Here is a 12094-nt window from a genome sequence, read left to right on the forward strand (position 1 = left end):
CACCTGGGGTTAACATAGGGGTGCGTGGTGCCATTATACACCTTCTGATCGTAAAGCGGCCAAGTGCGTTCGTACGAGTGCTCGTGCGCCCAGATCACGACGTCCACACCGTAGTCTTTGAGCAGCGGCTCTAAACCTGAAATAAACATTAATTACCTATAAACCAATATAGAAAAACGGTTTCATTGAAAACATTTTTTTAAAGTGATTTCTATACTCTATAGTCGATTGATTTTAGATCATTGTTGTAGCTTATTTTACGTTAATCACCACATAGTAAAACGCAAGTCGTTTTCCGCCGTCCGTGTGTCTGTATGCTTTAGATCTCTAAAAATACGTAACAGAATTTGATATACATATATATATTTTTTGATAGATAGAATGATTTAAATATAGAGAAATACTATTATTTTTGAGGTTCCAAAGAAATTCAGTTAAAATAAAATAAAGCGATAAAGATATTTCAAAGATAGCAGGAATTCTTCACGGTATAGGGAAAGGGGTTTTACTCTGAATATAACGCGTGCGAAGCGAGCAAAAGCTAGCATCAAATAAATCTCTGTAAACTCTAATAATGTTTAAACACAAAAGCACGACTCATCATATTTGAATAGGAGTCCAGGAATCGAGAACGCTTCGGCACGAATTGGGCCAACACGCACCGGGGAAGTACCACACCCTAACAGAAGACCGGCGTGAAACGATGTACGTACGATGAGGGGGGGGAGTCGGAGACACGTATTTTCCTCACCCTCCCCAGTCCTTTCCTTTATTCCATCCATTAATCCTCTCCTTATCCCTAATTCAATAAAGTTGGCGATCCTTTTGCGCAGGCATATAACGTCTCCAAAAATGTATGGGCGAAGCTGGTCGCTCACCATCAGGCGCCCTACCGGCTCCTTTGCCAACTATCATACAAAAAAATGGCACAGAGATAGATTATAACATAGATTACGCAGTTATGATACGAATAAAGCCGCGGTATAGAACTATATTAAAAATAAACATAATTATTATGCGATCCAACTAAGAACAGGAACACCAATGGCATAAATGTGTCAAATCTCATCTGAAAAATATATAGTAAATAATCATTATTTACTTATATGACTATTTCATAACTCAGATTATTAATTTCTTTGTAACACTACCGTCACAATATGGCGCCGAACCGATCCTGTTCCTAGTTGGATAGCAAAAATATACTCACTGAAAGCTCCAAACAGGGGCAGCCCCTTTCTCGTGTACTCGACACTGCAATCTATATCGTCCGAGTTACTGCAGTACATTGGTCTATGGCCGTACAGTATTATCCATGGACGTTTCGCCCTGTAACCCGAAACCACGACTCACCGCTAGACCGATAATTAATCGACCATTTGAATTGGCCATTTATTCGATAAGGATGACGTCAGAATCCCTTTACGCGATGGGCCCAGTACTATATTGACTGTGCGTGTGCGAGTAGAGATTCCAATAGGGTATAGCGAACTTCTCTTTCTTTCTTTTTCGGTTAGAGAGAGACAGAAGATATTAATAGGCGATTTAATAGGTGCACGTGATTAGTGCCTTGTTATTATGACGATATTGTGTTTTTTTCTCATGTGATTTCCTTGTAAGGAACGATGTTTTGTCCATTTTAGAAGAGTGTTTTTTGTTGAAGACACATTTGAGAACAGTATTTATTTTCTTTTTAACAGATGAAAGAAATTATGCTCAACTGATAGGCGTGCAAAAGGAAATGTCTAACAATGTATATGAAATAGTAAGGTAAGGAGCTGACTTTACCTTGAAATGTATGGAAGGTTATTTCTTTTTTAATTTTTCTTTTCTATTGATTAAGCTCGGACAATACCTTGTAATCCTAAAATCCCAGAGACCCATTTGTGGATATTTTCTACTGCCAACTACATTTAGAGACCTACCTTTTCTCCCCCCAATTCCAGGGCCTCGATCTATATATATATTACCTAGGTACTAAACCGCATATCCTAGGACCCACTTACCGAACCCGTAAGCCGGCAGTCCCACCCGGTTAGGCAGATAATTGTTCCAGCAATCGTCCCCAATGTTACTACAGTACATTGGTCTATGGCCGTATATTATGATCCACGGCCGTTTCGCCCTGGGAACGGGGTTTATTTTTATACAGAAATGAAACACTATTCGAGCGTTTTAATAATATTTTGAGCACAAATACTAAACCGCCGGGACCACGTGAAAAGCAACATCTTCTGAATCTACACAGAATCGTCAAAATCGCATCACCCAGTAATAGCTTATGAGGTGACAAAACACAAAAAATACAGTCGAATTGAGAACATCCTCCTTTTTTGAAGTCGGTTAGAGTTTTTTCCTAATTTTATAGACCCGTTCATGGTCACTTAATAAATAAATTTTTATTATATATATACGCGTTATAACATTAATATTTTTACGATTAATAACTACTTTTGTCATATTTCCACTCTCTCACCGTTACATTGCCCCATATGAATTTTAAAGGATGGAAAATTAAGACCAAGTTGTCATTGCCCACGATACAAGGCTAGACTAGCGTGGGTGATCTTATTTGGGATTCTGTTTAAGCCAAGGGTGTATAAAACATGCAGTGTGCACCCAAATATATTACGTTGGACCCAATCATGTACTTTCTAAATAAATATAATATGTGTTTTAATTATCCGGAACATGGGATGAGAATACCTTTCATTTTTAATATAACTTTCGAAAAAGGGGTGAGATATGATATATCTAATAGTGATATAATTGGCAATTTCATATGTGCAGTAACATGCAGGCAATCCGGGCAAACTCGAGAAAGCCTAGTTAAATAAAACCAAACCATTTTACCATTTATAAATACTACATATAACGACCTCGCTAACGTATTTGAAAAATTTTCATAGAAAATTGGTTGTAAATCAAACCATTGTAAGGACTTGATAAGAATATTAATTTTAGATTTAGAAAGGTTAAAAAAAGGTCGATTGGGATTGTTTATATCTATCTTAATGTAAGTTACGTGTCACACTTTATTATTAATCCTATCCTTTATCCTATATATTAACTTAAAATATAAATTTTAAATGACTGCCCGAGTTGAGCCAAGGCACGCAGCTAGTACTAATATAAAGCTGAAGAATTTGTTTGTTAGCTCGAACGCGCTAATCTCAGAAACAACTGAGCCGATTTGGTTGAAACTTGATACAGAGATATTTTGAGGACCCCCGAAAGGAAATAGTAAAATTTTTATACCGGTAACCACACGGGGACGGGATCTATGCGGGGGGGATGTCTATCTTTTCAAAATATTGAACCGTAAATAACACAAAAAGTTGTTGTTGTTAAAGATATTTTAAGACAAAAAACACCCAGATCTTCTAAAGTGAGCAAAACATCACTGTAGTACTGATAATGTTTGTTTATATTAAGTTAGTAGAAAAAACAATAGATAATGAATGGGTACCGCTGCTATTCAGCTCTGGAGTTATATTTCCTCCGCCTCTACAGGAAAAGCGGTAAAAACATATAATCCCTTTTGATTTTCCTTTTTTAAGTAGTTTTTAGCTATCTATAGAAACAATATAAAGCTGAAGAGTTCGTTTGTTTGAAGGCGCTAATCTCAAAATCTTCAAATCTTCTTTCACCCTTGGATAGAGGATCCCTGAATATTATAGGGTGTATACATATATAGCCTATAGGCAATGCATTTATATATTAATAATCGGTCGTCCCGGCTACGCCCGGATATCGAGATTCTTGTTTTATCCCAGTGGAGCATTTATTGATAAAAAGTATCCTATCACCCAAGTCAGCTCATACCCTGTCCGTATACCAAATTTATACAAAATCCGTTCGGTAGTTTCAGCGTAATTGACGGACAAACAAACAAACTTTCACATTTACAATACTAGTGTGAAGTGTGATAGTAGGATTACCACACCTGTTCTCCGCGGTGTTGGCCATCTCCAAGTCCCTCTGGAGCCAGTCGAATTGCTCCGCGACTAACTTCAGGCCGTACTCGAGGAAGTAATAAAACTCCGTCGAGATGGACACGAAGTGCACCGGGCCCAGGTCGAAGCTGTAGAACAGGCCCTCGTGCCCCTGCGGCATCGTGAAGCGGTTGCGGTAGTTGCTGAAGTTGCTGGAAAGGGAAAAAGGAAAAATTGAAAAGAAACAGAAGAAAAAAGAAAAGAGAGAATAAAAAAAGAAAAAAAAAAGAACAAGAATTATACATAGTTGGTGTTTTTTGTTAGGAAATATATCTCTTTGGATTCAGGGAATGAATTATCTTACTGATAACATCAATGGATCACATCAGGGTGATTTTAAAATGGGTTGATTGGAAACTGTTCTCAATAAACATTTAACTATGTTAAAGAACCTTACTTTTCCTCATGACAATATTCATTTTATAAAATATCTGTGAAAATTTATTAGATACCCTCGTTGACAGTTTCAGAGTAATTATTGTAGATGGATTGATGAAAGCGATTCACGCAGTTTAAATAGTTTAGACAATTTATTTTCAATACAAACTGGGTGTGTGGTTATACTTGTAACTCCCCTGATAAATTATAAAAACCCTCAGAGAGTTCCCTCTTCCTCAATTGAAAATGACATGCTGTGCTGTTTATTTATTTATCATAAAGAGATTATAGATTAAATTATATGATTAACTAGTTTCGAGTCACTGAAAACTCTTTCAACAACGAGAACTCCCCCCCTTTCCCAAGTCGGTTGGCGAGCACACTCACTAGGCGGCCTCGTGGTTCCCGGGGCAGGTCATGTAGGGCACGGCGGCGGCCAGCGGCTGCAGCTGCCGCATGAACTCGTCGCCCACCAGCGCGTCGTCCGTGTCCATGTCGTAGGCGAAGTCGCCCACGTGCAGGATCACGTCGAAGTGCCCGCGCTCCGTCTCGTCTTGGAGGTACGACAGCGACTGGAGGCCCACGACAATTTTTTATTTTTTATTACTATATGTCATAGCGGGCGACTGAGCTGGTCGTTCGCTTGATGGTAAGCGATCACCACCGTTTGTGAACATCCACAGAGTTGGTGCCTCTGCGGATGCGCTGCCCTTTTGAGGTAAGGGATAAGGAGAAGATTGACGACTGGACAGGAGAAATGGACTGGGAAGGGTGTAAAGGAAACGACATAAATAAGAAATAACGGTCAACCAATCTGGCTATGTGCACTGTACAGTGTAAACATTGCATTATACACAGATTATAATATTAAAATCGTAAATAAATAAATCTTGTTTCAATAAATCTTCCAAATGTGTGGGTGTGTGTGGATTTACACCAGCATGTAATTTTAAACCTTTATATTTTATGATAAAACCCTATATAAATCTTAGTAATAATTAAAGAATCCTCTACTCACGTGAGCATTTTTGTTTCCCATATCGCCGTATATGGCCGCACGTACTACCCACTTCTCTCCTTCAGGAGGAGTTTTGAAAGAGAACAACTCTGACCAACCGTAACTCGAACCAGCATGGTATTCTGATGCGAGATTTCATATTTTTTTTAGTATTTCTTAAGTTTTCTAAACTAAATGATCAACGAAATTTTAAATGATTTGATGATGATGAAACTTATGTATAAGCTAAGCGGATTTTTTTAAATTAATGCATCATTATGTTACTCTGTATTATATTTTTTTAACCATGCTCATTTAAAACATACCATATCTCGTGTCAAACTTGAGGTCAGCCAGTGTGACCCTGTGTATCCACATGAACCGTTTCCGGGGACCGCCGTCTGTGAAGCGCGTGCGCGTGCCCACAGCCTCTTGGTCCATTACACCTTGCCCGTACTGCACTCGCGACTCGTGCGTGTTGTTGAATGTCGTCCATGTTACGACTATGTCGTTGCTTTTCTCTGGAATATAAAGTAATATTAAGCCCTTTTTTACGTTCCTGGGGAGGAGGTACCAATCCAGATTAAAAAATGGGACCAAGTGACAACAAATGAACGTCAGTTAAAAAAAAAATAGAATTTCTTGTAAAATGGCTGTGAATTTAGGAAGGCTGGTTGGTTACTTAAAAGTTCTTAATTTGTTATTAGATGTTTTAAATCATGAAGTAATAACCATAGGTTTACAAGTAAACTATATTATTTCATAACTTAGATTTATTATACTGAATTCCTGTGTTCTATTGCAGGGGCAAATGCATGACTGTTATATTAATGAATCAGTGTTATTTTACAGGAAACTAGGTGATTAGTGTGATTAGTGTCCTGGCAGACCAAGACATTTTTTTAGTTAGTATATACAGAGAATCAAACCCAGAACCTTTTGATACTACTCTCACACATTAACCAGTGTATAAACGAGACGGTCAATATTTCATTGACCGTCTCGTTTATATTACAGGATAATATACCACAGAAAATTTCAAAAACAAGTATATTTTATTATTTAGGACATAAACAATGATTAATATTAACAAAATACAGTTAATCTGTACACACCCGCGCTCCACCATATATCTTTAATTATATTTGTATAACATATTGATAAGATTGCTTATTTGTCAGTTGTTACTCGGCTGTTGTTATTTATCAAATTATCTCTTTTATTTAGTTTAAATGATAGATACATAGCGTGCAATGTCAGTAACATAATATAATAAATAATTATAGCAATATTCTAAAGTAATATTTTAAAAAAACCTACATGTGATTTAACTACTCATAATTTAGGGATAAAAAGTCCAACAAGATATATAGGTTTTATTACTTTTACTTTATAAATATTCATAGTTCAGTGGTAGCATGAGCATCAAGTGGCACACCAGCTCTTTTTACTGATGATGAGATAAAAAAAGTATAAATTACATGATTTTATTTAATACTAGCTGCGCTCCGCGGTTTCAACCTCGTGAGTCCATATCCCGTAGGAATATCATGTTAAACATTGCCTATATGTTAATCCAATTGTCCAGCTGTCCACGTAGCAAATAGCAAATTTTTAGCATTACAATTGGTTAAGCAGTTTTTGCGTGAAAGAGCAACAAACACACACACATCCTTACAAACTTTGGCATTTATAATATTAGTAGGATAATTACCAATTTTACAGCCATATGCCACATCAATAATTTGTAGAATTCTATTATCTTTTAAGTATATATTTATAGAACATTCCAGCATTTCAAATACATTTTATTGGCTAATTTTTAACATGTTCATTAATGTAGGTGTCTTGGCAACAGTAGATAAATTCCCAGAAATAGTTTTAGCACATATTTATTAGATACTAAGTCTATGACAATAATGTAAACTCAAACATTGCTGATAATTTACAAAATAGGGAATATAGATGTAAAGTTTTTATTTATTCCTAGGCAGCTGGCTAAAATCATTGTGATGGATTCAAATTTCAAAATTATAAATCAAAAATAAACCCTCAGTTTTTCATATTTTTATTATTATTATTATTATTTACTAATTAATACTCAATTATTTAAACAATAAAAATAATCAATTTCCTTTGCTGTTGAATGGAAAATTAAAATAATTAATAATAAGACGTGCAATTAGAATGCGTACTTCGATGGAAAAATTATGGATTCACAAACAAAGAAATATTCGTAATCAATTAACAATAATAACTTACCACCGAAAGCTATGTGTATTTGTTCAGGCTGGCAATAAGCGCAGTCATAGCCAGGATTCACGCGACTTTCCTTTTTTGCCGAAGTTACGGCCAAAAATAATATTATTAAAAATACCTTCATTGTTTACTGATAGCACACAAACACAGCCACAATACTTGACTATCGCATATTAACTGAACATGCGGAACTATATTTCGAAGTTTGATATTAGAACAAGCTAAGCCTTTACGCTATATTATGTTATTGTTCGAAAATGTAAACAATTTATTTTTATCGACTCGACTTAACGCACTTGAATAGCTGACCGCTGACGTTTCGGTTTGGTATCTTGTCAAATGACAGTTGACATATTCAGGGCAAATTGTAAAAAAATATTTTGCGTACATACTGCACAAAAGAAAAATATGTAGGTGGGTGCTAGAGTCTAGAAGTAGAGGCGTCTAATATTCTATGATAAATAAAAATAAATAACAATATGGCTAAAATATGGCCAATGGTGAAATGTTATAATATTATTTGAATATCATAACAATTAAAACCCGTCAATTCCACAAATAAATTTCAACAAGGTATCGAAGAAACTGCATTTTAACAAGACTAAACTGCCTTTTGAACGGGTACACCGGGATATTTTATATATTTTTATTATATGGAATAAAAAACTCGATAAAAAGTTAATCATTTATTTTTAAATATATCGAGATCTTTGCTTGCTTATTTACTACATAAATAATTTGTCTGATCATTTGTTATCCGTTCCTCTATTTCCACTTGGTTTCAACCATCATAATAAACACCGAGGGATTAATAATGATTTTCACATTGTTTTTTTTAAGCAGTATTTAAGGATACATTTTTGGTAATACTCTGTGTCCTATTAGATGATGACCCCTGTATGTACATTGATCACGAATCATTTCTTCTCTTCTGCTATTGACAACTGATGCGAAATAGTATAATATAACTGAAAAAAGAAATTCTTTCAATATAGAAAGAAAGAAAAAAAAACATTTATTTGGCGACATGAAACACAAAAATACAGATGAAATAAAAAATAATAAAATAAACAACTAAAACAAAAGTAAATAATAACAGAAAAGAGAAAAAAAAAAGTACAACAATAGCGTGTCCCACAGTACCGCCAAAAAGGATCTAGTTCAGCTTGTGCCAGGCGTTGGCCTGGCGCTGGTTTTCAACTAGATCCTAAGTTGTTCCGACTCACGGATGCAAAACGACGCATATATAAATAATAATAAAAAATAGTGTGTACTTAAAATAAGATAAACATTTATATATATATATACATACATAAATATCCACATATAGCAATAAATACATAAATTACTTAAACATAGACTCATATTAAAAATATTAATAATTATTGACATACTATAGAGAAAAAAAAAACAAATAAATGAATAAATAAATAAATAAATGAAAGCACAGAACTGGACATTAGTCTACCCTACGTTGCTCATCGATTAAGTAGTTTCTAAGTTGTTTTTTAAAAGTTCTAACTGTAACATTATATCAAATGAATTAGGTACTTTATAATATGACGTTGGTGACATTTTTGAATAATTCATTACGTTGACTGTATGAAAAAGTAGAGAGAGTATGAAAGATAAAGGCAGTAATCTTTATCTGTGGATATGCTAAAAATGTCTGCTATTTCGCGGTCCCTTTTAAAAAAAGAATGTAAGCAAAAATTTAAATCCGCTTTTTTTATTAAAAAGGAAAAACCTATTTCTTACTTGCATAAATGAAATACACAGACACCATTGTGTTTACTTCTGCAGACGTTTCCAGATCTTTTGAATATTGTAGTGCCATGAGGATAGTGCCACAGAGGGACAGCACTATCAGGAGGACGGAGTACAGCCACGCGGTGAGAAGCCAAGGGTAAAGGAGTTTGGGCTTTTTCTAAAAATAATAAAACATTTTTAATAATAAATTCACTATCGATTTTTGTAAAAAAAAAAATGGTTGCCTGTAAAGTCGATTTTACGGGCGAAGATTTTACGTGACAACGTCTTTTTCTCGGTAGAATATTTATTGATATGAATATTATTAAATTGCACAATAGGAAAAAAGAATTGCACAAATTTAAAGTATAGAAAATATATTTTGTTTACTAAAAAGACAGAGACAGACACACAAGCACGCGCCGATTCAATGCGCCTAATTCTCTAGTGCTGCGCGCGCGGCGGACCGATCATAGTTCGGTGACTCATCGTAACGTTACCGGGCGTTACACTTTTTCATGAGTGACTCCGAGCCGCAACCTAATTTAAGACGTTGTCACGTCAAAATATGCATTTTATTATACAAAAAACAAACAAATCGGTTTATAAAATATAATAAAAAACAATTCATCAGTATAATGCATGACAAAAGCAATTAGAAATTGATTAACAATCACATGTAACATCAATTGATTTCAAACCTAATAAAGAAAAAAACAAGAAAACGATCAATTTAAACAATGACAAATGAAGATGAAGTTTTACAAAATAATATTTACTTATATTGTTTTATAAATATACATTTTAATTTTTGTTTTCGTTTTATTATCTATGTCACTAGAGCGGTAAATTCTAGCGAAACGACAAATAGGGTTTTACGTCCACATAAAATAGAGATATAATTGCGATAAATAGTTCCGTTGCTCATAATCATTTATGATATATTTTAATCGAAAGGAAATTAATAACATCTTACAAAAATGTGTTTTATTATTCCACAGATAACATAATACTATATTATGCTATATTTTATATGATTTCAGGGAAAATCCTGATTCATAAGGTCAAATGCACAAATTATAAAATAAAGCTTAAGTATGGATTTAGTAGCCATATCTTACAGACTTCTTTTGTATTATAATACCTCAGAATAAAATTACATAAGAATGATTATTTATATGATACGAAATTTCAAAAATATTCAGGTATTATTGTTGCGTTCACCCTATTTTCTTGGTCATAATATAATAAATTGAAAAGTATTGTTTGAAAACGAGTCTCTCATTGAAGTGTTATTTGATTTATACGGTCACATGTTACTGACTTGAAAGTCAAATAAAATTAAGGCCATATGCATCAGTCCTAGAATGAAGCTTTGTAGAACTATCTCATATTAATAATGTTAACAGTACTGTGTATCTGTATACAGTAAAAAAAATATTTCCTAGACAGATAATCGCTAACTTACTAAAAAGGCGCCAAATGTCATGACACAAGCCATAATGAATTTTATGACAGCTGCTATAGCTATGGCAGAATAGCTAATTCTTCTCACATCATTGTCTAATTTGGGCAACATGGCTGCCGTGCTGTAGACGAGAGATGTTCCCGCGGACGCTATCTGAGGAAAGAAAACTAAAATAAATACTACATAAAAAATTTATTTACATTATCACAATTAAACACTTTTAACACTAGTATTGCAAGTGTTTTGTCTGCATTTGATAGACATATATACATTCTCTCAGAGCCTAAATGTTTTACCAATCTACCATAGATTCTCCGTTTAAAGAGTAAATATCCGTAAATATCCGACAATAACTCCAAAAAAAAAAAAAAATCTGGGGTATAAATTGAATATGACGAGATTTACCGTGATAACTAACTTGCGTACAAAAATTCGTAAGGACGTAAGGAAGTACGAATGTTCGCTCTCTTGTAGTTTTGCAAATGTTTCTTCGGTTAACCAGATCAACCAGATTATTACCCATACATAATCGTCGCATATTTCAAAATATAGATACCTACCCACTTACTACATATTATACACGAAATTACTTATGAACGTGTAGGTTTCCTAAAGTTACTTTAATATCGTGCTTTAAGTACCAACACAATACAGAGTATAATAATGGTACTTTTTCATATAAATGTGACATATCTAAAAAAAAATAATTTTAGCAATAGTAAAATATATACATAGTACAATCTACTTTTAATCAGTTCATCTTATCGTATCGGGTATCGCATAGTCGGAATATAGTTTCATCTGTATCTATCTTAAATACATATTTATTGCGATATCTATCAAATTTAAGATGGAATTGCATCATACAGAATTAAAGAAGATCAATATGATTGATTATAATACCTTACGATACCATTTTTAACCGACTTTACAAGACTTTACGGTCGGTGCTTCAACTTTATTTTGATTATTTGACATATTAATTCATGCTATAGGTATGGCTAGTATTTACAAAATTTATGTAATCTTTTACCACATAAAAGCGGTCAACCCATTTGCAAATGGTGATGGGTGATAGTGATTGCTTACCTCAGATGGCCGCTATTAATATTTGTAATAAGCTATCTTTATTATACTACTCTTTGTAGCATATGCTATACCGAAATGGCACTATATAGTCCGGTCAATTTAGACCAAAAAATGAGGGTGAAGTTACATAAAGTCCCAACAAGCTGAATTTCTGTGAAG

The 12094-nt window shown here is 34.1% G+C and overlaps 1 protein-coding gene across 4 annotated transcripts in view; it reads right to left on the reverse strand.

Moving 5' to 3' along the window:
* Nucleotides 1-7955, reverse strand: part of LOC119832739 (acid phosphatase type 7) — a 15204-nt gene extending 7249 nt beyond the window's left edge. For 2 of the 4 annotated variants that reach the window (XM_038356460.1, XM_038356462.1), the window contains exons 1-7: nt 7633-7955; nt 5697-5891; nt 5392-5513; nt 4761-4945; nt 3947-4147; nt 2007-2125; nt 4-136 (exon numbers count right to left, since the gene is read on the reverse strand). In XM_038356460.1, the coding sequence (XP_038212388.1) occupies nt 4-136; nt 2007-2125; nt 3947-4147; nt 4761-4945; nt 5392-5513; nt 5697-5891; nt 7633-7753 (1076 nt within the window). In that variant the 5' untranslated portion in view covers nt 7754-7955. Of the gene's footprint in view, nt 1-3; nt 137-1210; nt 1330-2006; nt 2126-3946; nt 4148-4760; nt 4946-5391; nt 5514-5696; nt 5892-7632 lie in introns of all 4 variants that reach the window. The other 2 variants (XM_038356459.1, XM_038356461.1) reach the window with 1 other exon arrangement.
* Between the last annotated feature and the right edge of the window lie 4139 nt (nt 7956-12094).

This window comes from Zerene cesonia, chromosome 16, assembly GCF_012273895.1.
Source record: "Zerene cesonia ecotype Mississippi chromosome 16, Zerene_cesonia_1.1, whole genome shotgun sequence".
Classification (NCBI taxonomy): domain Eukaryota; kingdom Metazoa; phylum Arthropoda; class Insecta; order Lepidoptera; family Pieridae; genus Zerene; species Zerene cesonia.